At 45.4% G+C, this 25172-nt stretch overlaps 4 protein-coding genes and 1 long non-coding RNA gene across 8 annotated transcripts; 1 reads left to right on the top strand and 4 right to left on the bottom strand.

Moving 5' to 3' along the window:
* On the top strand, positions 1 to 1940 carry LOC6592507. Of its 2 annotated transcripts, none has more exons than XM_026986676.1 (4): positions 1 to 85; positions 1149 to 1340; positions 1395 to 1665; positions 1722 to 1940. In XM_026986676.1, exons 1-4 carry the CDS (start codon positions 1 to 3, stop codon positions 1885 to 1887), a joined length of 714 nt encoding a protein of 237 aa, XP_026842477.1. In that variant the 3' UTR covers positions 1888 to 1940. The 2 variants fall into 2 exon arrangements, with proteins under 2 accessions (XP_026842477.1, XP_026842476.1); XM_026986675.1 differs by having other exon boundaries at positions 1 to 187.
* A 2680-nt stretch (positions 1941 to 4620) lies between these two features.
* Positions 4621 to 5078, bottom strand: LOC113565165. Its single transcript, XR_003408478.1, has 2 exons — positions 5015 to 5078; positions 4621 to 4950 (listed from the first exon to the last, which is right to left on the bottom strand). It is a non-coding gene; the product is annotated as an uncharacterized LOC113565165 (long non-coding RNA).
* Positions 5079 to 6138: 1060 nt separating this feature from the next.
* Positions 6139 to 6636, bottom strand: LOC6592508 (glycine-rich cell wall structural protein). The gene is made up of 2 exons (XM_026986401.1): positions 6588 to 6636; positions 6139 to 6525 (listed from the first exon to the last, which is right to left on the bottom strand). Exons 1-2 carry the CDS (start codon positions 6600 to 6602, stop codon positions 6253 to 6255), a joined length of 288 nt encoding a protein of 95 aa, XP_026842202.1. The 5' UTR covers positions 6603 to 6636; the 3' UTR covers positions 6139 to 6252.
* Positions 6637 to 7414: 778 nt separating this feature from the next.
* On the bottom strand, positions 7415 to 8817 carry LOC6592509 (ejaculatory bulb-specific protein 1). Its single transcript, XM_002018289.2, has 2 exons — positions 8761 to 8817; positions 7415 to 8702 (listed from the first exon to the last, which is right to left on the bottom strand). The coding sequence occupies exons 1-2, from the start codon at positions 8773 to 8775 to the stop codon at positions 7608 to 7610; spliced, it is 1110 nt and encodes a 369-aa protein (XP_002018325.1). The 5' UTR covers positions 8776 to 8817; the 3' UTR covers positions 7415 to 7607.
* An 11272-nt stretch (positions 8818 to 20089) lies between these two features.
* Positions 20090 to 24363, bottom strand: LOC6592510. 3 transcript variants are annotated; one of them, XM_026986357.1, is made up of 6 exons: positions 24333 to 24363; positions 21788 to 23194; positions 21479 to 21611; positions 21274 to 21416; positions 20867 to 21211; positions 20090 to 20809 (listed from the first exon to the last, which is right to left on the bottom strand). In XM_026986357.1, exons 2-6 carry the CDS (start codon positions 23163 to 23165, stop codon positions 20271 to 20273), a joined length of 2538 nt encoding a protein of 845 aa, XP_026842158.1. In that variant the 5' UTR covers positions 23166 to 23194; positions 24333 to 24363; the 3' UTR covers positions 20090 to 20270. The 3 variants fall into 3 exon arrangements, with proteins under 3 accessions (XP_026842158.1, XP_026842157.1, XP_026842156.1); XM_026986356.1 differs by lacking the exon at positions 24333 to 24363 and adding an exon at positions 24131 to 24148; XM_026986355.1 differs by lacking the exon at positions 24333 to 24363 and adding an exon at positions 23676 to 23706.
* Positions 24364 to 25172: the final 809 nt, after the last annotated feature.

Raw genomic sequence — 25172 nt, 5'->3', positions numbered from 1 at the left:
ATGCCTGCCGCCAGCTCCCATCCCCGCTTGTTCTTCTACCTGCTGTGCGCCGCCTCGCTTTTCGCCGTCTCCAAATCGGACACCGGTAGTACAAAGAACTCCTATTTCACGTCCTATTTCTACTATCTAGCCATTAACTTTATTAATCCGTTTGCAATGCCGATATTCTATCGCTTTGTAAATGTTTGCCTTACGTAAAGTACCGTTAGTGGAATTTCAATATGTAAATATAGCCGATGGATGTACATATGTAAATATCTTAAGCTTGTAAATACCTAAGCTTTTAGCGACCAGCGATCTAAATACTCGTAATATTTGTGATATTTAATATGAGGCACTGTGTTATCTAAACTGTACAATAAACATGTAATCTTTGTTGTTATATATGGAGTGGCCTAAATTAATCATTTGTTTTTCCAGCAGCAGTTCTAGTTGCACTGAAGCACGTACATACCAAAGGCCGGCAAACTTTGAAGACCACCAAGCCAATTAAGTATTGTACAATTGTCGAACAAAAAGAGACGTGCCAATGCCAGCCTTGGACTCGCCCAATACCCGATTCCCCCGCACACGGTGGGGGAGTGCTCTTTCCGATTATCTGTGCTCATAATTACACCACGAAAACATACATCATCTTGGGGAGAGAAGCCACTCTCTCAGCGACTCTGTCGGCTCTCTGTTGTCCATGATCTTGACCACTTGGCTCTCGCTCGAGCGGCTGGCTGTTTCGTCGGTTTCATTGACATCAAAAATCTTTTCGCTTCTTTTGGCCCGAACGACTGGTTTGCCTGTCTCTGTCTCTGTCTCTGTCTCTGTGGCGTTGGCTGGGCTGGCTCCAGTCAAGGTTAATAGTTTAAACTGTTAGGCGCTGCTGCGGGCTACGTCAGCCGGCTGCTGGCTGCTGGCTGCTGGCTGCTGTCTTGATGCGGAACTGTTGGACATGCGGAAGTTCGTGGAAGATGATTAGGCAAACCGTTTGTTTACGTTTTTTGTTACTTTTTGTTGGCGGTTTTGAGCTACTAATCTCAATATAAAACGGAAGTTAGTTGGTGCCCAGAACTCTGTACATATTTACTAATACACCGATGGCTTGGAAAAGGGGAAGATTATCGTATCGTTACACTTCTCTCATGCCACCCCCACCTTAGTGCCGCTGCAGGCCCCGGCCGACGATCTAGCCTACGACGCTGCTCTACAGTTGGGTCTGCTCAACCACCGCCTCAACCTGCTAGCCCATGAAGAGGAGTCGCGGCAACTCAGTTTGCCGAATATAACGCTGAACAATCTCGTGAATCGCATACCCTGTAGCTGCGACACTGGACTGTGCAAATGCTGTGCGGGTGAGTCAAAAGCCGGAGATACAGAGCAAAGGATAACCCCCTCTAATCCACTAGGTTTCCTCGCGGTGATCGGCATGAACAGCTGCACGGAAGTGGCCTACCGTCCGGATGAGTTCTCCTTTGAGCTGCGCATGCGCGTTAACAACAACATTTGGTTCCGTCGAAAGGTTTCCGGACAGAATCCGCCGCCGTTCTGCTTCAGACCTCCACGGTTCAACTTTGCCCGGGCCTGCATACAGTTCCATGACATCTGGTTTGTGGGCCGCAACATGCACGTCTGCATGTACATGTCCGGCGAGTTCCAGGGCTTCGAATTGTTCGAGAGGTGAGAGGGAGGCAGGAGAGTATTAATACATACCCACACCGTCTGTGCACTTGCAGGAACTTTGATTGTCTTCTGTTCGGCGATCACGGCGTCAAGATCGTTCCGCCAGAGCAGAGCTATCCCTCGAGACCCAACGGGGTGGACATCGACGAGGGAGATGACGAGATTGAAGACTACGATGAGAACGTTGTCCGCAGCTTAGCGGAAAAGATGATGGGCTGACCAGCTCGCCCCGACTAAATGTTTTCTTATTTATTTACACAAATTCCCACACTAGCAACTAATAAAATAGAACTGCAAAAGACCCTCAAGGCCCTCACCTGAGAGACAGAGAGACATCTGGTTGTGCGAAAACTGCGAAAAGGATGTGTGGTGCCCCCCCTCTAGACGCCACTTGCAGCCCGGCTGGAGCGCATTCAAGTGCAAAATGCAAAAATGCAAAACAAAGCAAAGAGCAAACAAATTGTAAAGGATAATGCAAGCAGAGGTTGTGCCCTGGCCGCGCGAGGGACTGGGGTTGCGGCTGCACCGCATGTGCAACACGTCGAGCTGAGACCTTGCCTCGGTGTGGCATTATGGACGAGGACGAGGGCAGACCTTTTAGGTTGCATTGAAATGCATATGCACAAGCACGTTGACTGTTGCACTTCGTTTGACTGGCAGTTGACTGTAATAAAGGACTATTTAGGCAGCAACGATGCAAGGATGCAATGCAGGGAGCAGCAGGAGGAGTGGCAGGAGGAGTGGAGTATTATTTCGCACTTGAATGCTTTGAATGCGAGTCAGCCTTTAGTCGAGTGCTGAGCGCGGCACTTGTCCCTGCCACAGTAGGGAGGCCTTTGACGATGCAAACGATGATAATGAACAATGAGCAATGAATGAGGAGTAAGATGGGAGATTAATTGTAGAACGTGAAGTGGCTCTGAAGGTGTGAATACCAGATGACAATGGAAGAGGCTTAATTAGCTTGATAATTAGCTTCACCCTGTCACTCGGACGTTAAGCCTTCAAATGACCAGCTCATTCGTCCATTTAAATGACAATCAAACACGAGTGACCCCTCGGACAGGCAGAGGTGTGAACAAAGCCCTGAAAGAATAGGGGGAACATGTCTAATTTAAAATTCAAATTCACGAAATGCATTTAGCGGCAGTAATTGATTTGTTTAAACAGCACGCACGCAACACGGCAGACACGACAACTGACCGGCCGACTGACCAGGGCAGACCTCATAACATAGACCCGACCCTCAGGGGAGTTACGGCACAATAAAGGGGAGGGCTCGACTGACCAGGACGACCCTCCTTGTTGTCCGGCGCAACAGATGGAGATACAAATCACTTGAGGCTTTGGTCAGTTGATGCGATTTGCAATGATACCTAACGCTTCCCCCTCCCCTCCCCTCCGCCGTGTTTGTCCATTCCCCGAGGTCAATTAGGTTATTTCCGGTTTCATGTGGTCAACGAGCAAAAAAAAAAAAAATTGAAATATCATGGTCAAGTGGTTAGATCCGTGGCAAAATGAACCCCAGGGAACACATACAAAGCGGATTGAATGTTCGCTTCCCCACCACCTCTTCCTGGGAATAGATAGAAAAAAAGGTAATTGAATAGGACACGCTTGGAGGCTTTTATTTCGTCGGCAGGAGACCGGAGTCTCTACCTCTGGCCAGGGTGTGGAAGCATAAGGGATAATTGTTGAGAGCATATGCCTATGATGCATAGAAAAATTCCATTACTTAAAGTTTTGTGCCGCCGACTCTGTCTCTGCCCCTCTGTGTGTCGACAAAAGAAACAGAAAGAGAAAGTAAATTCAAAAACTACCCCCAAAAGTAATTAAAGCCCCCGGTTTTAGGTGGAAGACTGTCGCCTCCATCCAGCCACCAGCCACCAGCAACCAGCATCTAGCATCCAGCGGCGAATGTTAATCAAAGCAGAATATAGAAAAATACAAGGAGACAGCACGGACAGAGACAGAGACAGATACAGAGACAGAGACACTGTCCTTGGGGTTTAATTTCTTTTAAATTTGAAAATTGCGCTTAGAGCAAATGTGGGGTGGGACTCGGGAGGTTCACGTTCCAGACGGAAGATGATGAGAAAATGAGAAATATGACTGTAGTATACCCAAAAAGATAAATACGAGTAATAAGTCCTTTAAAGACAGAGGTTTAACAGAGCAGAAGCCTGGGTCTGGGCCTTCCCATAGGTTCTGGTCAGCTCAATTTTTTGAATGAAAATGGTACCTGCGGGTTCTGTCGAATATAAGGGAAACAAATACTGCGTAAGTCGAGGTACATACACAGCTTCTGTGCCTATGTACAGGCCCATGTACGCGACTTTCATGCGTGATGAGCGTCGAAATTTCCCCTCTTTTGTACATAGGCAAGTAAATAGGTTGGCAGGCGAAGGGAGTCCTCGTTTTGGGGTGGTAATGCTTTCAAAAAGGGTTAAAATCTGTGCCTACTCGAAAAGCGAAAACATGCGTGAGCAGTGGGTGTCTGTGTGTGCGTGTGTGTGTGTGATAACAGCGTTGCCAGATTGTTGAGAGAGTTATCTTTGGGAGCCAAAGCAGAGGTTGGGACAACAATGGAAGGACTAAACAAAGTCATTTACATAACTAACGAAGTGGGAGAACAAAGCACAGAGAGGATGAGGGTGACAATACCTAGAAACCGGGGGAGAGAGCGATGAGTGTTGCGGGGGGAATGCGAAAGGATGCAGACGTGGATGGCGCGTGTTGGCGGTTTATGTGGCCCGAAATGAAAATGGCCACCAGCGGGCATCTTAAATTTTATGTGTCAATTTTTACTCTTTGTCATTTGTTATCATGGAAAGAGGACTCCGTCATTACGCATTCATGCTGGCATCCACAATCCCCTCTCCTTGGTGGCTCTGATGTGGAGCTCGTAATGAATATATTGGCTTCGCACCACCCTCAATCAAAGAACCTCCATTATACAATAGTTTATCAGTAGTTATTATATTTAAATATCCATACACAAATCCAATTTATATGACAAAGCCTAACCACAGGGCCAGGGCACTGCAGCAGATTCTCGCGACCAGATCATGAAAATTATTTAAAGCCCCCCCCAACCCCAAGCGAAAATTGTTTTCGAGGACCGCCAACGACTAAACTGGGAGTGTTTAGGGTATAGGAATTCGATACCGCATTTGCTGATGAGGCAGAACCTGCAGCTGCACCTCCTCCCAGCAAAGCCTGCCAAAATGCAAGGGAGCCAAGGGCACTGCCAGTCAGCAAAGCCAATGTCAGGACCAGCACCTGGAGGAAATATTTAGAGGTGGGTATATTGCAAGTTAAAGTGTATTTGGAGATGTGTTCTTACCAACGGACGCATCATTCTAGAAACTTTACGGGAGTCTTCTTGCTAGACAGCTCCGGGACTGATAACCGGAGGTAACTCGGCTAGCGTTTATATAGAAACGAAATCCTATAATTCCGATTTAAATGCATAGTGAAAATATGATAATGTGAGTCGTAAAACTTTTGCAGAGTTCTATATTCAAGAAAAGTTGATTCGTTACGATGTTAATATTAAGATTTCACACTTCAAACGAGGGGGCACTTATACCCGACATTCAGTCACTATGGCTCCTCTTCGCCAGAGGCCGCACACATTGCACGACGAAGAGTGTGTCATAGATAGAGAGAGAGAGCCGTTGAAAATTTATTTGTTCCTTCTGGCTATAATCATAATACGATCTGATCCAGATTCAGCAATCTGCTAGATATGGTTAATCTGTATGATTCTGCGTTAATTGATTTTCTCGTATCTTTAAATATGTGAATGCCAAAGATTTTCGCCATTTTATTCAGTGTGACATCACAGGAGTCTGAATACAAAATTTCGTTACTCTAGCTCTTATAGTCTCTGAGAATTAGCTGTCGAACTAGACGGCCAGACACACATGCCTCAGTCGACTCGGCCATTGATGCTGATCAAGAAATTATATACTTGATAGGGTCGGAAACGCTCCCTTCTGGGTGTGACACACATCCACTTTCACCACAAATGTAAAATACCCCTATACGCATTCTAAGTATCGGGTATAAATATGGTATAGAAGCTCTAACACCATTATAATGCATAAGTTTCAGGGTAAGACTTTACTACAAATGCAAAGGGTTTTTTATGGATGAACTCTACCACTTTCTTTCGATAAAGCTTGAATCAGATGTTTGAAACCCTATAACCAGACCAGTCAGCATATTTCTACACAGAACTCTTCTGACTTGCAAGAGGAGTATAGAATGTAGAAAGTTTCTCAGTAGCTTCCTTTGGCGATGCAAGATTCGATCTACAATCGGGTGAAAATTGTACCTTGACTGGCATCCGGCGAGGCACCAGAATTCGAGCATCGCTCGAGCTTTTAGCGGCCTTATCAGTGAATCCCACCAGTGAAAACATTAATCCTCCACCTCCATTATTAAATAGTTAACCACTTACAGTTTGAATTGAGTAATTATTATATTTCAATATTCATACACAAATACATTTTATTTCAGAATGTCTAACCACAGCGCAAAGGAATTGCTGGAGATTCTGGCGACAAATTTGAGGAATTAATGTGAGTAGCCAAGCCCCACTTGAAACGATTTTTGGGGAACACCATAGGATAAACCACCGTTCAAACCACCGTTCAAACCACCTATGCCACCCCCTAAGCTACCACCTAAGCCCCCACCTAAGCCCCCGAAGCCACCACCTACGCTGCTGCTGATCGCAGAAGCCCTGGCTCCAGCTCCAGCGCTGGATCCTCCTCCCAGCAAAGCCTGCCAAAATGCTAGAGAGCCCAGGGCACTTCCAGTCATCAGAGCCAACGTTAGGACCAGAACCTGGGAAGAATATTTATAGCTGGATATATGCACATAAACTATATATGGGGCCCCCAACTTACCAGCAGACCTCTCATTTTTGAAATTTTACTTCGAAAATAATTCCACAACTGAGTCTCCGGCAGGCGTTTATATACCAAATAACTCATGCAATGCACTCAAATGCATATTGCATGCATAATGCATGATGGGAATCGTAAACCTTTTAGGAGAAAAGTTCAGTCGTAGCATTTCACACTTATAAATGTCGTGTAGAGCTTTCCAACAATTTCCATAAACCTTTTGACTGCAATAGTATATTAGTATATAGTATATATATATATAGTATATATAAATTGTATCGAAACAATAATTAAGATGTTTTTTTTAGACCTTTACTAATGTGGAAATGTGAAAAGTTTGAAGTCCAATGAAGTTTTATCTACCAATACGGCCTTCTTTCTGCTATGCCAAATACGAACTCAATAGCCTGGTAGTTGGCGCCCTTTCTGGTAGCTATAGCATACACCAGCATATCGTATACCTAGCATTGGAGTGGACCATTTAATTCGATTAGAAATCCGACATATGACACTTACTCTTACAGATGTATCTGAAGTTTGCAAGTGTTTTGTTCTCCAAGCCTCTTCAAGGCAACAATTTGTTTGACGAAAGTTACCGGCCTTCTTTGAGAGTCAAAAGTACCAGAAACTTGTTCCCTAAGGATCGGATTTTCACTGATATTCCATTGACATCTATACTGCTTCCCTGGGGCGCACCTTATGTGGTATTCTCCCATCCCATTTGAGGAAAGAGGACAATTTCTGGAGTAAATGAATCATTTTGTAGCTGAAATAGAAACCGATAGACCTATGGTCGATGGTCCATGCTGAGAAATAATCACGTGTGATTTGGAATGCTGCTTAATTTTATTATTGGGTATTACAATTACAAAGCTTGGCCAAGACAAATGCTAATTCAACCCAGACACTTGTCGTTTCTTAATACTAAAAGATTAATCCTAAGCGTTAAACCATCGGAGCCGTTTTCATTGCAATATCCAATCCAGTATTCGTTGCGGTGGTGAGTGCGGGATGAATCCTCTATCCGAATATATTCAGCAGGGGGTGGATCATTCCGAGTAGTCCCGTTGGGGGGGCCAGCGAGCCGCCGACATCGACAGTGATACTTCCTTCGACGCCTGGAAGCAGTGGATGTGCTCTTGGGGCCTTTACAATCTGTGACCCTACGTTGGCTTGCACTCCTCCACCGAAGCCAAACAAATTGCCCAAGGACCCAAATATGTTTCCGAATGGGTTTATTATAAAGCCTGGCAATGGTAGTCCGAATGGGTTGAGGAATCCCAGGCTCAAGCTTTTACTGCTTAAGACTCCGGTGCCTAAGAGTCCCTTAGTGCCGAAGAGTCCTGTTCCAAGGAAACCCCCGTTCCCAAACCAACCGCCACCACTACCAACACCGGCCCCACCACCCGCAGTCACCTGCACCCCTGGGCCATGGATCCTATTGAGCCCGACAGATGTGTCCAGATTAATACTACCTCCACCGAAGGGAGTGTTAATGCCGATAGTTCTGTCCACAGTAAGGGCACCCCTGGGACTCCTAATGATAGGACCGGCAATGCCTGGAACCGGTACTATATGAGGAGTCGGGGTGGGACCGAAAGGTAGATAAGGATAACCGTTTGGACCCAAAGGCCCGTAGGGGAGACCGTTGGGACCGAAAGGTGAAATAGGTAGCCCATCAGTTCCAATCGGCAGGCCGTTGGGTGCGAGAGGTAGTCCATTGGGTCCAATAAGAACCCCACCGGCTCCAACACGGACTTGCTTTCTATAGAAGGGCTTGAGGTATGTGGGATAATCATACCCTGGAATTCCGTAGCTATACGGGGAGCGTGGATTCTTGATAATGGTTATCAGATCACTTCCTTGACCCACGCCAGCGGAGATCTTACTGTACGGACGATAGTCGCCGATCGGAGAGCCGATGGTTTTGGTCAACTGAATGCCCTTTGAGAATGGCACTATCCCATGGTTGGTGCCGAAAAGTACGTCAAGGTAGCGCAACGGGGCCAAGTGAAGGTTCGCCAGGCTCTGAACTGCACTTTCGCCCTGGCGGGCTAGCTCGGTAATAATGGCATTGGAGCTCCCACGGAGCAGGGCCAGCAGCACGATGAGTATCTGCAAGTATCCAGTTTACCAGGCATTATATATGCAACTATCGTGCAGAGTATCCTACCAATTGTGGAGCCATGGCAGAACTGGAGACTCCGGAGACTCGATGATAGGCCAACGAGACACAAGACTGATATTTTCCGAATTCGGAGGTGTAGTTTTTATAGTCCAACCACAGGGTAATTAGAATATAGATTAGAACTGTGATTTTGCACACTAGACTTTAGAGTTCAGAAACCGTTGGAGGTGTCGTTTTTATAGCTGCAGCGAATTATTTGAATTATTGAACAGCTATTCAGCGCGGGCCCAGTGTTGGGGCAGAAAAAGAAAGGCAGTTGCAGAGCTGCTGACTGCTGCAGTGAGCTGAGAGTACCCAAAAATATGACAGTACACATGGATGGAGGTTCATACAGACACAAAGATGGAAGTGTTTGCAGTCCTCCCCAAAATATTACAGATAAAAACTGTGCCTGAACTTTCGGACAATTCATGGAGTTGAGGGTGGATCCTTGAGCCCTTAGCAGTTTTTAAAGTCTTCCAGATATTTTCATTGTTATTTTCCGAATATTGATGGTCCCAGTTTCAAAATTAACGGCCTTTGACTGGCACGGCCATTAATCGGGGAAGCACTGGAGGAGTCACCGTCAACCGCTCCAGCAATATAAAATGCTCCTAAATAATAAGTGAAGCATAATATATATTTCATATATTTTTTATTGCCATCCATTTGGTGTTTACTGCTAGTCCTGCTAGACTTTTCGAACCTGCAAATTGCTGGTAAATTGCTGCTAAAATACTCGTACATGTAAGAACATGACAGTCAATGACTGAATTTTTATTGATTTGGTAAGTTTTGGAGTTATCCTTAATGTGGCTCGCACACTCCAAACCACAGTGGTGCTCTGGCCCCACCAAAATGTCAAGTTTGTTCAAGGAAAATATTTACAAACCGGCACCTTGGCACTTTAAAGGATGCTCCAAAGCACAAAACAGCCAAAGAGAGGAAAAGCTGAAACACAGATCGAAGTAAACGAATGTAAATAGAAGGTTCGCTTCACCCAGACAGGGTGAGTTTCTTGTTGGCTTTTTTAAAGGATTTCCATTTTGAATAAGATTTCGGGGGTGGACACGAGACACGGGACACGGGACGTCAAGATGCCAACTCCAAATTCAAAGAAGTGACAAAAAAGTTTGAAGCTGAAGTGCGTGAGCTTCACTTAGCGCTCAAGATACTGGCCCACTTGGCTTTGATAAGCGTCAACACCTTTCCATAAGACCAGGACACCGGGCAGCAGGCAGCAAGCACCAGGCACCAGGCACCAGGCACCAGGACGAAATTTCAAACTGCAACATTCGAATGTGTTTTTATTGACGCGCCGCTTGAGGGGGTCCGGATGTGTTGTCCTTTGGGCTTTCCATTCTAATATCCGCCGGTGATAAGTTGAATTATTGACAAGACTCTGGCTTCGGAGCTTCGGAGCTTCGGGCGTTGACCGGCCCTCGTTGATGGCGTTTGCGATGGCGTTGGCGATGTCCTTCTCAGTTTTCCTGTTGGCGGCGGCGTCCGCCTGTTCGCTCCCCGCGCTGGCCGTTGATTTGATTTTGGTCCTTGGGGTTTCGTTTGCCGGCCGCATCTAAAGAAGTCTTGATATCATTTATCTAATAATATTATTTGTACTTGCTTCAGACTTTTATCGACTTTAATTTATGCTGATTGACATAGTTAAATATCTTTGCTGGAGCTGTGCATCCCTACAGGACGAGTGTATCTGCATATGGGTCTTGGAATGGGACTATAATTACCTTTTGTACTCCTGAAGAACCCTATAAGAAGGTAATAATCTAGGAAAGCATTATTTAAAATCAATTTGCTAGACGACCCAAGGCACTCAGACACACCATTTACATAAAACGTATCCTAAACTAATTGAAAGCTGCCCAACATTTGGCCGCACGCATATATCATAAATGTCGGGCCATTAGACCGAATGACATCCTCAGACGCTGGCCAAAGTGCGAGACTGCGTGTCGTATGTAAATTAATACAAATAGAGAAACGGGTACATTTGGCGAGAGGAGCAGACATGCAAAGGACATCAAAAGGGCACACGCAAGAGTTCGAGGACGAGTCCGAGTCCGAGTCCGGGTTCGGGCCCTCAAGTGCTAATAAACTACATGCATATTCCTTCCAAATGCGCGTTAATAATTTATGTGGGCTAATAGACGCCAGGATAAACATCATATGCAGGGCATCCATATCCCTCTGCTCTATCTATCTAAGTATCTGGATATCTGGATATCAATGGTAGCTGAAAGTGAAGGCTGGGGAGGGTGTCACTACCCGCCGAGTCTCTGTCAACGTCAACCCTTTTTTTTTGGTAGTTCCAGCCGTAAATTTATGGGACGTTGTGTCTTTGACCACCAGCCACACCATCGTTTATTGTGTATATTTATATGGAGGGCCCAGCGATGGATATCGGGGCAGGCGATACATTTCGTATTAGCTGGGCAAACAGTGGCCCCTGCTTCTTACCAATTTGTTTGCTTGTTTGCATATCATCGTGCCACACACACACGAAATGTCCTTCCATTGTCTCTGAAATTTAATTAACAAAAGGGTCAATTGTCGCGTGTGGGCGGCGACCTTTTGCCTCCCTCCTCTCAGTCGTATTCGTATTGGAGGGCTGCACGGGCTGGGGGACTCTCCTCTCTTTGTCAGCAAACAATATTTTTGATTAATTTATGAATATTCGTGTGAAATTCCCTGTGTTTTCTATTTATTTATGCCTGCATGGATCAACATTGCGTGCTGCCCATAAAAGTTCAAGTTTAATGAGAGGAATTGTTGGTAATTATACTTTTATCGTCCATAATTGTTATATAAAGATAAAGTAAGGCGCTTTGCAACTAATTGTGGAACTCAAATTCGTTATTTTATGGGGGCTTAATTATTTATGTACTGCCGCTTAAACAGCCCAGAACGGGCTTACTTTGGGCCGATCTAGGACCTAAAAATCCCCACTGTACAAAGGGTATTGCAACAAAATCTGAGCCAACAGAACGGGGATACACTCGGCACTCACTCTCTCAAGGGTTTGTCATGTGATGCTGGCCAAACTATTTCCGAAATCAAATTAGAAGTCTAGAACTATTTCCCACACATCTTTTGAATTGTCATGCCTCTGGGCAAGGCTGCTCTTCTCGTAGGTCCTTCGAAGTTGACAAAAGTTTCGCATTCGTATAATAAAATCAATAAATGGCTTCTGAACTTTGCTTATTGCCTTTTTGTTTGGACTCTTTAAAGTTGTTGGAATTGAATTTTGATTTATTTGGGTCTTGCTGGGAGCTGAGAGCTGGGTGCAGCACTCCTATCTGCGTTTATCTTTCCATTTAAGCACCTCCATGCGGTGTCTGGCCATGCATTTTTCATGACACCTTTTTAAGCCAAGCAGGTCCTGGCCATGCCGGAGTATAAGGATAATAGCTGGTTACTGTTATAGCAGCAAGGCACCACAGCAACCGTCAGCAAACACTGCAGTCGCATCCGACCAAGATTGTACTGGCAGCAGCCAGGCACAGGATACACTCAACGAAGCTGTCGCCTGGATCCTGGACCAAAGCAGAAGTAGCGGAGAGAGGGCAGGACATGAATAATAAATGCTCGAGCAACGTCCAGTTGGAATATGTGCTAAACTGTCAGTAATTGGAGCACTTAGCCATACACAGGCATCTCACAGCCGATTCCCTTCTAAAAGCTACACACAACCGCAGCGAACCCTTCTCCTCTGGAATGAGCTTTCGCCACGGCAATTAACTTTACAAATCGCATGTGAGTCTGTGATTAATTATTCCAAAACCGGACACTCACACCCGCTCGAGCTCGCAAACCGGACAGTTAACCCATTTCGGCCTCGATGAGGGTTGCACTAACAGCTGCAGAAGGGGTCGTTGTGTGCGGGGGTGTGTGCCCGAATTTTTGACATTTCACATTTTTGGAGCACATTTGATGAATGTTTGCTCATAAGGCGTAAATTGAAACTATTCTTGACCATTCTGGACCCGAAACTTGCCCATTTGACCACATGCCGCTTAGCACATGGGTTGGCTAGGCCCCTCCCCCCCACCCCCGCCCGTCACACATGTGTTGCCCCAGAAAAGGGTTCTCCTTTCGGTTTGGTTTTCTTGCCGAGACGTGCCAAAGTTTTGCATTAATTTTGACTCGGTCAACACTTCATTAATCACACCCCACTGGGTGCACGTAGTCCAGCGTCTTGTGGTCAAGGACATGGGCGTGTGTGGGCCAAAAGTTTTATTAGATGCTTATCGCTATATTGAAAATTGGATACACGAGGTCCTTTCCCAATTAATTTACGAGTATATTCCCATTTAAAGGCACGCACACAGCATCCTGTTTGAAATCATCCTGTCCTCCCAGCCCTATCGTGTGTGGCATGCCTCATTCGAATATTCAAAATCCCTATTTTCACGGATTCCTACCTAGCTCTTGGTGAACAGCTGTTGGCCCATCTACAACCAAAAAAAAACAAGACAAAAAGGGGTAACTTGGGGTTGATGACCGTGACAGCACATCCCTTTAAGACCGAAGCAGATGATGCAGAGAAAGGAAACAAGGATTAGGCTGCATGCAGTATTCAAATCGACTCTGATTGTCGTGTATTATTTCTAAGAGCTAACTTCTGTTAAAGTGTTTGCCCCTGCCCTGCTTTTAATTTTAAGAAAAAGTCAAAACAAACGCAAAAAAGTGCATTTAACAACTCAAAAAGTGGGAAATCTCATTTTGCCTGGAGTGGAAAAAGCGAACAAAAACTTATTTAAGCCTGTTATAGTATGTGTGCGTGTGTGTGTGTCTGAGGCAGCATCCTTCTGTATCCTTCATCATTTGCAGCTCCGTTGGTTCCTGCCGCTGCCGCTGCTGCTGCTGCTGATGATGAAGAGGTACTACAGCTGCAATGTGAACTCTGTGAGAGAAAAAAAAGAGAGATCCCCCGTCCCGTTTTACATGCAAAAACAACAACTGCCTTGGGATGCCCCTTAGTTTTTCCAGTGGAGTGGCAAAAAGTTAATGGATTGTTAGCTTGCGGTTTCCTTGGTATCTGCAATTAAAACGCAAGGATACGGTGCTCCGTCTTCATGGAGGATCCTCACATCCCATTGTGCTTCGTTTGCAGTTAATGAAATGGTTATGAGTGTTTGTTACTTTGCATCCACTAAATAATTGCCAAAGGGTAGGCATCTGCGGAATACTCGCATGCGAGTGTCTGCATTCACCGAAAAGTTTCAGTTACCAGCTGCTTCTCGCCCCATGCCCAAGTCGCCAAACTTTTTTGCCGCACCAGATTTGGCCTGCTTGAAAAAATTCAACAAAATGTGATATTTTTTGCCTTTTGAGATTCTTTCATGTACCCTCTGTCCCTCACAGACCGTCGTAGAACATATTACAGGCATCATTATGCAATAATCATATCACTCTAGAGGGTATGTTGTAGAAACCTACTTTGAAACTATCTATCTTTAAGCTAAAGCTAACATAAGTCTTTCATTGGGAGATGGGAAAGACCGTTCCTCCCAAAACAGTCTAACATTTAACATTTTTAATTCCTTTAAGGCATTCCATTCCGATTGCTTTAACAGCGTATTCAAATTTATGGACATGTCATATTTGAATGGAACAAAAATCGATAGCCTACATTTGAAGCATCTCCAGGCAGGCAAAAAAAAGGAACCTGCGAGCTGGGAACAATACCCAAAGAACAAAGAAGGAAGTACAATAATTAAGGGCCCGAAATGGTTAACAACCCCCAATTCAGACACTGAAGTTCTTGTACGAGTATGTTTTTTGTTTTGTCCTTTTTTGATGAAAGGGAAACGACTAAGCCAAGTATGTGCTCCAGCTTCAGATGCGTGGATTTGGATCGAAAGAAAACTGTAAACTTCCTCGCGATTCAACACCCGCTAATATATGAGCTGGCCAGCTCCTTCGTTTCCAAATAAATCGCAGGTTTTCCAGGTCCCATTACACCATAATATATGAATGGCAAATTATGAAGCAAACAAAGTCACGTGCCCTGTTCCGTCAACATGTGAGCTTCATAATGAAACTGCCCGGAGCACTCCTCTTTTCAGAATGTCACTGAGCTGAGCTGAGCTGAGCTTCGCTTGCCCATTCAGGTCAGAAAAGGATTTTTGGGTCTCCGGTCACGCCAGACGCATATGCTAATTAGGCAATTAATATTTGTGGGCGAGACAACTTAATTTATTTACCAAGAAAGCATATTTTCTTGTATGAAATGTGATATTGGTCCTTGGTCCCTGGTCCCTGGTCCTTTTTCACTTCCATTTGAAGTTTCGAGCGTGAGTGTGTGCGTCATGCGGTAAGACAATAAACTTATCACATGTTACCCATTGCTCGGGGCCAAAAACTTTTGCAGCCAGTTTGATTTGCGGTCGTCCTGGCTTTGTTCTGTATACTCCTGTGTCCCCACTCCTGAGCCTCCGCCTGTCAGGCCACTGATATGCGACTCAGGCTCTGGTCCTATATCGCATGTTATTTAAGTATTTCATCAACTTTCGATGCACAGTCAGCAATAATATTGTCTTAGACACATTCTCGAGTGCAAATCTAGGAGAGGAGAGGAGAGGCGAGGCGAGGCTCGGGTCTGCTTTGCGGTCACAGCCGGTCGGTCGGCTTAGTCGAGCATATATAGAGTGGGGCGGGCTCCTTCAAGACGGGTGAGAGAAGTGCATACAGAAACTCGAGCTTCTGTATCTCGGGGCGACATTTGTCAGACGCCAGCTAAAGTAAAATGAGTTGAGATGGGCTGCGGCTGCGGCTGCGGCTGCGGCTTTCTGACAGATTTGATTAAGTTTATTTGCCCGAATGGGACAGCCAAGTGGGCAGCCGTGCCACATGATACACGGCATAAATAATTCCCATTCGTTTTACTGGGATATGTCTTGTGTTTTTTAAAAAACCTCCTACCTGTCTCGATTTTTCAACACTGTCTTTATGGTTTCACAGACGTAAGTTAATCGAAAGTTAAATAACTCTGAGCTGAGCTCCCAACGTCCTTCTTCCACAGCCTCAGTACCCAAAAATCGTCCACCCACCGCTAAACGGAAAACTTTTCGCTTCAGCCAAGACGAAAAGTTTGGCTTGCGTATGCGTAATGTGGCAGTAAGTGTTGGGCTCGATTAAAAGAGGATTTTATACATTCTGCGCTCTGCTCCTTGCTGGAACTGGAGCGTATGCCTTGGCTCGTCAATGTGAAGATATAATTTCATGTTATCATCGCTTTGTGACGCTACAAAAAATGTAATTAAAACATAAATAAACTTATTTCTAAAAACTGCTTTAAAAAATAAATAGAAATAGAAATATAATGCTCTACAGTCAACAAAAAACAAACGAATAAACAGCCATAGAGTTTACAAACAAAAACGGAAATAAACATTGCAAAAAGTTTTGTAGCGTTCTTTTTGCAGATCTTTTTTCTAGCGGCATTCGCGCACTTCAGCTCAAGTATGCGGTCCCTATTTACATAGCCTTTCTGTTATATTTTTCAACTGTTCGTATATAAATTTTCACCAGAAGCCTGCCACGACCAAAAGCAGAGTTTCTCCAAAGTCAAAAGTACTTGGAGCGTGCCGTACCCTCCCCCCCCCTTGGGTATGTTTGCGCTTACGTTCCGGTGACTTTTCTACGAGGCTTCAAAGATGGATTTTATGCGCGAACCGGTTAGTCCTGGCTAAGGCTCATTGTCCAGTTGACAGGTTTCCAAAACATAGTGGCACGTGTGACAACGAAAACAAACAATGTATTCAGGGCTGACCCCTGCTGCCAGGACTGACCACTGATACAAATTCCGACAATGGACACATTAAAAGGATATCATAAGTGTTGACCAATTTGTACTCGTGCTTTCATGTTTTTCAATTTTACGCAACATTAAAGTTGACCTAAGGTCATTTAATAACCGGCTCAGTCCGTGCTGCGATAGGAAACCAGTTTCAATACCCATTCCCATTCCCACTCGCCCTTGCCTTTGCCCTCGCCCTTGCACACAATGCAACCACCAAGGCGGGGAGGCGTCACTCGAAAACTGCTCCTGGACAGGGGTCAGGGATGATGCCAATTGGTTGCCTGACATTTTGTTTTGCGGCTCGTGCTTACATTTTCCAATTTGTGGAGGGGCAAATGCAACACTTGACATGTGCATGAGCCCTGAGCTATGTTTGGGGTGTTGCATCCAGACAGAGTGCATGCCAGACGGGGGGGCTGACTCCACTTTGTCATATGCATGTTAGCTGACAGGTCTCTATAGTCTATATAGACAAGAATTGTGTACTTATTTGGTTGAAATATAATAATTTAAAGTTACACATTCGATTAGGCACACCCCTCTCTCTCGCTCACTCTCTTCTACTTTACCCCTCGCCACGCACCAGCACTTCTGTCTGTGCATCCTTTCGCTTGATTACAAAGATTACAAAGCCCCACAAAAACACCTCCTTGCTCCTGTCCGCCTCCAACAAAGCGCCTTTTGTGCCCCAAAATTTGGTTTGCTGCCAAAGCAACAATAGCAAAACCGTTGCCTACTCGCGGGGGTTGTCAACAGTCAACAGTCGACATTCAACATGCTCCTGACAAGAATTACATCTGAAAGCCAAAAATAAAATTGATGATTTTTGTTTTTCCTCGAACACTCCGAGCACTTGAATGCTAGTCGGTAGTGTGGAACGGAACTCCAAAGATCTTTAGATTATTAAAAATGTTGCACTGGCAGGACGACGGCACTCCTACTAGAAAATGTTGACGTTTCGTAAATTAAAGTGACTTGTCGCCTTCGGGCTTTCATTTTACTTTTGGCTTTTACTCCTGGCACCTCGTGAATGCACAAATTATAAAAAAAAAGAGGAACGAGCAGCGAAAGTGTTCTTAGATTCGAGTCCAAATAGTCGCATCTTGTGGCTTTTGGAGACGCTGGCGTTAATCAGCAGTCCTTGCAGTGCCCACAGAATCTCCAAAATTGTTGCTGCCTCTTCGGGAATGCCCATTAACACCCGGTGGACATGCTCAATCGAATGCAGTTCCATCATTTGATGTCTCTAAAATTGACATTATTATTATTATTATGGGCATAATCCTTATCCAATAGATAAACAACAACCTAAAGTGATCTCGCACATGCATCAGAGACAATCAGTCCATTTCCATTGTCCACCAGGAGCGATTTTCACTTCTGCCCAGTTATCTGCGTACCGGCCCGCTGTGCCTGCTCTCTCTGGTTTTTTTTTCCCCACCCAAAGGATATTCTATTCAGCTGGGTACTTTCCATGTTTCAGGTCAATTTAACTGACCCAAGGGACTAGTATTAAAATATAGTGTTTTTGATGAATGTATTCGATATAAACAGCAATAAACCCAAGATAATCCACATTCTTACTTAGTTTTTTCGTCGTGCGTGTACTTTTTCCACAATTCAAAATCGATAAAAGTATAGAATATCGATACCAAAAAAAATCACTTCTTGTAACGAAAACTTTTATGTGATTTTTATGGTCACACCCTATAGCCCTCTAGCGGTAGTCCTGCGGGGCAGAATATCCCGTTATATCCCAGCCCTCTAGACCTCTGCCGGTAGTCCTGCGAGGCAGAATATCCCGTTATATCCCAGCCCTCTAGACCTCTGGCGGCAGTCCTGCGAAGCAGAATATCCCGTTATATCCCTGCCGCGCCACATTTTTCGTGTCGTGTCGATGGTCACGTATTCTACATGTCCTCAAATTTTCAACGCACGGAAGGAACTTGGTCTACCATGGTACCAAAAACGGTACTTTGTACCCAAATATATTACGTTTTCCTAGGGACGAAATCACTTATTTGTATCTATATTTATTCATATTTGTTCAGCTTATTCGACTTTTCCGTATGGCACACTAGTTTTCCCTTAAGGATACGATTAGTAGAGCTGATGCTACCAATGATAGAGTCACCTGCTGGGCCACAGCGCCATTACAGCCGAGATTGTTTAAGCTGATGACATATTGGGCTTCGTCGGGCGTCTGGCATTCCGGATCAGTGCACGAGATCTCTCCAAAACTTTGAGCTTGCACGGAAAAGAATAAAGGGGGACACGGCTCAAAGTCATAGCCAGTGCAGGCATCGGTCAGATCGTAGCTATACGATCCCAAGGCCGTTGACTCGCAGCTCTCCCCATCCCTCAGTGGGGCGCTTAGATTTCGGAACGGCAGTGCAAGACTCCGTGACGTGCAGACTGTAAACGTTATTGATGATATTGGTGATATTTTGAGGTAGCGCATGCTCTGCCTGACCGGCAGGTAGAGCGAATCCAGTCGGTAGAAATTAATGCTGCCCAAACGCTCAAATTGCTTCAGAGAGTTCATGCCAAACTCACTTATGGCTCCGTTGGAATAGCAACGTGGATTGGAAAGGCGACGGGGAACTGCAAATAACATAAGACATATGTACGTGAAATCTTGTCCAATGTGAGGCCAAGAGATGCCAAGCTCTTACCCTGCCGAATGCGTGTAATGACAGGGTCGCCACATAGCTCGGGTGACTTTTCAGTGTTCAGCACAAACAAATCTTTACTGGGGTCTTGCACAAAGTCGTGGAACCTCACTAGAGCCCCACCGCCGTAGTAAATGAAATGCAGGTTCGGAAGACTCTGCCCGAGACGCTCTATATAACTTTGGCAGTAGTCGTAGTCGCGCTCATTCACAAAGGATGTGGGACTTGGGATTAGGAGAGCAATTAGTGAACGTCCGCCAAGATTGTCAGCGACTCGATCCGCTTCCAGTAGATCCTCCACTCTGTTGCTTAACGTATTCAGGATGAGCGGAAGATTGAATCCAGGCGGGTCTGAGATGCCAATAATAGATCATCATACGATTCTGTGTACGATCTAGATGTGTACGAGAACTTACGCCAGTAGTGCGATGTGGAATTCCATTCTTCATACACATTGATAATGTAGTCCGTGGTGTTTACAAGGACCGAGGCATCGGAAGCTGCAAAAAGGGTTACCTTGCTGGCATAGGGATGTATGTTGATGCCCTGGAGTACATACCTACAACGAATTATTCAATCACAATCACACAATGAAGGAATCCCAGTAAAGAAAAACTTACGCCACGTAGTCCACCACCCAATTGTAGGGCCAATATGTGTCGACAAACACATAGATATCCGTGATTACTGTTGTCAAATTGGAAACATCGGACCATTGCTGAAACGGAAAGAAGTCCATTATCGCTGAAAATGAAACAAAGAACAATAAACTTTGATTAGTTTCGGTGCCTGTAAGGGGCCTAACTATCGGGAACCACTGTTGAAATAAAAGGGGTGTGCATAGTTCTAGTTGGGGACTTTATTCTATTTCACTGGAACATACAACTAATGTTTAAAAAACGTATAGGATTAATGTAAAACGACACAATAATTAACCCCACGGTTAGGGACGGGAAGGTATATGTATTTTGAACTCTGCGACTGCACCACAGTACCACTGCACTACTGTACCACTAATGCAACTATTGCAACAACTTTTGCAGAATCAAAGCGAACATTATTGTCAAAAGACTGGCTGCGAGTCCCGAGACGCCGCTGTAGCAGCCCATGTTGGTCATAGAAACAATGTAACGCCATTGATTTGGTGTCTGGCATGCGTCCTGTGTGCAGGATGTGGTGTTGGTGGTGGCCTGAACTGACAGATACAGATCAGGACACTGTGTGATGGTGTAGTAGCCGTTGCAAGCGCTGGACAGGTCATACGAAAAGCTGTTGCCTGTGATCTGAGAGCAGGTCTGTTCAATGGTGTTCGTGTTGGTCGAGCTTGTCGTTGAGTTCTGCTGGGGCCACTCATAGCTGCGCGAAGTGCAGATAGTATAGCTCCCACCATTCTGGGACTGAATCGTCACGAGGCGGTTGGAGCCAGTGCCGAAGAAGTAGTTGGCTGACACACGATAGAAGTTGACCATGCCAGGGCCGACGTACTGGTCCATCTGGTCAGTGCCCCAGCTGCTTGTGATCCAGGTCGATCCGCAGCGTGGATTGATGATGCGACGAGGTACTGAAAGACAAACATTGTCATTGCAACAACTCAAACCAAATGAAACTATCTTCCTACTTTTTGTAATGCGCTTGGCAACTGGTCCTGCCGAAGTGGCCACCGTACTACCCAAGGTTAGTGAGAACAAATCCTGGGTGGGATCACGCACAAAGCTGGCGAAACGCTGAATGCTTCCGCCACCATAGTAGATGAAGCGCAAATCTGGTATCTGCTCTTGAATGTACTGGATTTCCGTGGTGGCGTAGGACGAGTCACCATCGTTGACGGTCTGCTGATTTGGTATGATCAGGGCCACCAAAGAGTGACCGCTCAGACTAGAATTGGTCTGCTCGGCGTTCATTAGGTTCTGGGTAATGTTCTGAATCGTACGCAGTACATTGGGCAAGTTCAGACCCTGGGCATCTGTAGGGGGAACCAAAAAAAGTTAGACTGGGATGCCAAATGCCTTGCCGGCAATGACCTACATGTCGCCTGTGTCGTCACATTCCACTGTTGGGAGACATCAGTGATGTAGTGTGTGGTGTTGACAATCACCGACCCGTCCTGAGCCGACAGCAAAGTAACTGTGCTGGCATAGGGATGGATATTTAGCTGCTGCATGACGTAGCTGAAAGGGACCATCGAGTATAGTAAAGTACAAGTTAATAGCCCAATGGAAAGCCAACTTACAACACATAGTCAACAATGGAGCTGTACTGCCAGGAGGTATCCAGGAAAATGTATAAATTGGTCATGGGAGTGATGACATCCGTCAAGTCCAGACTGCTGGTCGCCGTGCAGGAAACATCGTTCAGGGATTGCGCTGAGTCAGTGGGAGAAATAAAAAGAAAAAGGGTAATCCACAAGGACAGAAACGCAATGCATTGCTTGATTGCATCGTTAATCTAATAAGCTCGCAAAGATCCTTTGGAAATTTACTATATGATTGTACAGAGTGGTTCCGCGATAGTGGTTCAAACAATGATCAAGATTACTTACGCACATACGTCACCAGGGAAAGGGCGGCGGTTGAAGCAAATTGGGTGATTGCCAACGGCTGGAGGGTGACACGCAACTGCATCTCCCGATCCAGGACCTGTGCGAAGGCACTGGTCTGCTCTGCCATTTCTGCCGATGGGGCCACATTGGGGAACTGGCTCTGCCGACTGCACGCGTTGACCCCAGAGCTTAGCACCCCATTCGTGGAGTAGTACATTCGAAGCAGTTGGGACAACTTTAAGCTGGACGCCTGCGTTCTCCAGTTGGCCACATTTTTGGCCAGAATTAAGCCATCAAGGCCTCCGCGAATCTCGGCATCGGTAGCTTCCAGATTGGTGCGCTGCGACAAGAAATACCAGTGCGGTAGAACCGTGTCGTTCCAGCCCCCAGTGGCGCCGACAGAAGCTGCATTGTTGGTGGACACCGGCACCTGCACCAGCGTGACTTCGGCCAAGTCTCCGGCCAGAGTAGCCGCCCAGCGATTGTCAATGCTGTTGGTTGTCTGGGACTGACTGCGTCCTCGCCCACGTCGTTGGCTGGCCAGAGCCAGCAAGGTGTTTAGCTGGACTGTCTGCTGCTGTACGCCAGCCGCAATTCCAGCTATCACGGTGCCGGCGGAAACGGTCCCCCAGGGGGTACGAACAAGGCCGTCTTCAACGGGACACTGGCTGGTGCCTTCCGTGCCCGAGTAAGCCCAGTCGGTCTCGTAGTCCAATTCTCCGAACTGAACATACTTCGAGTCTGGGATGGCTGAGCGTCCCCGCTTCGGACGAGTGTCTTCACTCAACCACTCAACATCGCCGATGAAGTTGTTCTCGTCGTCGTTCTTCGCTGACCGCGGCAGGCGGTGCGCCCGATATTGGGAGAGCTGGTTACAAACGCTGTTCTCGTCGCCGCGCACCCTCGTGTCGAAGGTGCTGGAGAGCATGAAATGTAGAGAGCATCGTTCCACACTGGTCAGCGAACTGTTGGGAAAACTGTTGGCATTGCCGGGGATGAGGCGCGAAAGCAAAATCCTAAACTTGGGAAACTGGAAGCCGGTCGGACTGTAGGGAATAACACCATCGATGGCAGTCACACCAGGGGCCCTCTTGATACCGTCCTGACGGAAGCGATGGAGCAAGGACACCGCCACTGTTCTAATGTCCGCCTGTACGCCGGACGTGGGGTAGCTGTTTTCCACCTTCTCGATCAGCGAAATGAGCGTGTCCATGTTGGCGGGTAGTCGATTGTCTCGGTTCATGAAATAGGATGTGTTGTAGCATTCCACGAGTGACGGTGGTATCTGCAGCATTGCATTTTCCTGTGCCTGCACAGTCCCCAGTATAAGGGTCAGACCCAGGCAGAGGGCTGCTGCCATGCAATTGGTGGGTATCATGGTGTGGTATGTCGTTTTCGTTTGGAAACCTATAACAAATTGATCTCGATTAAGCTTTCGATTGGTTTTACAATTACACATGCACATATGGTTAACCTTTTGCCTTATTAGGCTAGCCCTGACCCAAAAACATTCTAGACAGTAATAAATTCTGATATCGTTGGCCTGCCAGTGACTGAAATTAGTTTTGAAATTAGACCTATTTTTCACATTCCAATGGCTCACTCTCCCAGTCCGTATCGCAGTGGCCTTATCAATGAACAGCAAGCAGAATGGGCTTTTAGGTGTCTCAATGTTTACTCGTTGTAAATGCCAAGATACTATATTGATAACCTCATTGTGAATAAAAACAATAATTCCTTAAAAACGTTACTAATCGGTTGATAAATGACTAAGGGATGAGTACTGGTAATATCTGAGTGAATAGGTACAGTTAAATTGAGATCCGTCGTTGGAAAGCAATAATGTGTCACTTCCGGCTCTTGTCGCGTCCGCCCTTACAACACGTACGTTGGCTAGCTGACATAGATCCATATTACAGCCTAGATTATCGAAGGGAGGGTGACGTCATGTCCCGAATATTCCTTCACTCCACCCCGAAAAAAGTCACTGTAAACGAGAATGAGTCAAGTGCAGATCACACAAACACACAAATGTATATGGTATGTATGTACTGCAGTGATACCGTTATCGGTTATCAGTTGTTATAAGATCAACAACGAATTTTTGTACCCTTTTCTTCGGACTGCTAGCTGATATTTATTGGCATTGCCATACAACAGATAATACCGCTAGTTTGCGATACGGGGGTACCGACAACTATGAATACTATGCGTACACAGGAAAATGAGTCAGGTGTAAAACTCACAAAAGAACACTACAGACCTGCGCCCCAATTTATGGATTCACTATATATAAGCCAACACACTACAATTGAAGCCACTGTGATTAGATAACAAACTAACTTGTGGAAACTCTCAACTTTTAGTTTTCGGGGTAGTCCTTGCAATTGCTTTAAGCTGATGATTTCATCCTTTATTTCTTTTTCTTAACGTAATCCATAGCACAGTTCACACTTTTATTACAGAATAATTCCTTTTTTTCGATCCGTCACTCTTTGAAAGTCTTCTTCCATCTACCGATGTGCACAGCGCTTTCCAGCATTACCTTGTTCCACCTGTTGGACTGTTCGTACTGAAGTTGGGTTTTTTGAGCAAGTTAGTGCCTCGCCCATGTGCAAACTGAGGCAAGTGTGGTAATCTTTGAGAGAAGCTTATCAGTTGTTAGACTAATATCAGTGATAAGATATGGCCCGTTTGGGACTGGGTGAATAATTCTGAGCAAAATGTGCAAATCAGTTTTTTATATCACTTCAGTTAAACATTTTTTCTGATACAGCGTTAATATCTTGAAATAATAAAATAACAACAATATATAAAAATAACAGAATATCATTCATCTATTTTCAAAAAAGAATGGCGCGATTTTTAAATTTTAAATAATCTACTAGCGCGTGCTTATTTAGTGCTGTGTAATTTCCAGCGGATGCGCAGCTTCACAGCACTGCCGATTAAATTAATCGGTTTTTTTGTTTGTTCTGAAATTAACGGAAAGTGAATTTTTAAATTTCATCATGGAACCACCCCCGATACGTACCCATAGGCAGGATCGTCTAGATCGGTACCGTTGTTGATGGTGGAAGAGACAGGGGCAGCAGCAGCGGAGACTTTTTACTTTCATCAATCTAATTTTTCAAAGGTACATTTAAGAAGAATGGGTATAGAAAATTACAAACGCAGTTTTTTTTAATTTTCGCTCACAAATCGCCATTCACTTTCAAACAATTTCTATTTGGCGCTTAAGTTTGGTGGGACTTTTTTGGGATTTCCTCTGATGGGATTTTTCCTCGCCACAATGTCCCTACATTCCATACTCACTAACGTTTTCTCACGTCTTATGTTGCTGGCAAATTGTATGGGCCAGACTCATGCAACATTGTGCATACCC

Source organism: Drosophila persimilis, unplaced genomic scaffold (assembly GCF_003286085.1).
Source record: "Drosophila persimilis strain 14011-0111.01,24,50 unplaced genomic scaffold, DperRS2 tig00000002-arrow-pilon, whole genome shotgun sequence".
Taxonomy (NCBI): domain Eukaryota; kingdom Metazoa; phylum Arthropoda; class Insecta; order Diptera; family Drosophilidae; genus Drosophila; species Drosophila persimilis.
The sequence above is the reverse complement of the archived record's forward strand: the minus strand, read 5'-3'. Positions and strand labels throughout refer to the sequence as shown.

What these genes read in the sequence shown, in the direction of transcription:
- LOC6592507 (XM_026986675.1), top strand. Translation starts at nt 1, where the DNA reads ATGCCTGCCGCCAGCTCCCATCCCCGCTTGTTCTTCTACCTGCTGTGC. An exon ending in CTATCGCTTTGTAAATGTTT is followed by an intron (nt 188 to 1,148) that starts GCCTTACGTAAA and finishes CCCCCACCTTAG; the next exon opens with TGCCGCTGCAGGCCCCGGCC. An exon ending in GGCTTCGAATTGTTCGAGAG is followed by an intron (nt 1,666 to 1,721) that starts GTGAGAGGGAGG and finishes GTGCACTTGCAG; the next exon opens with GAACTTTGATTGTCTTCTGT.
- LOC6592510 (XM_026986355.1), bottom strand. An exon ending in TTCCCTGGTGACGTATGTGC is followed by an intron (nt 21,612 to 21,787) that starts GTAAGTAATCTT and finishes CCACTGACTCAG; the next exon opens with CGCAATCCCTGAACGATGTT. An exon ending in TCCATTGTTGACTATGTGTT is followed by an intron (nt 21,417 to 21,478) that starts GTAAGTTGGCTT and finishes GGTCCCTTTCAG; the next exon opens with CTACGTCATGCAGCAGCTAA.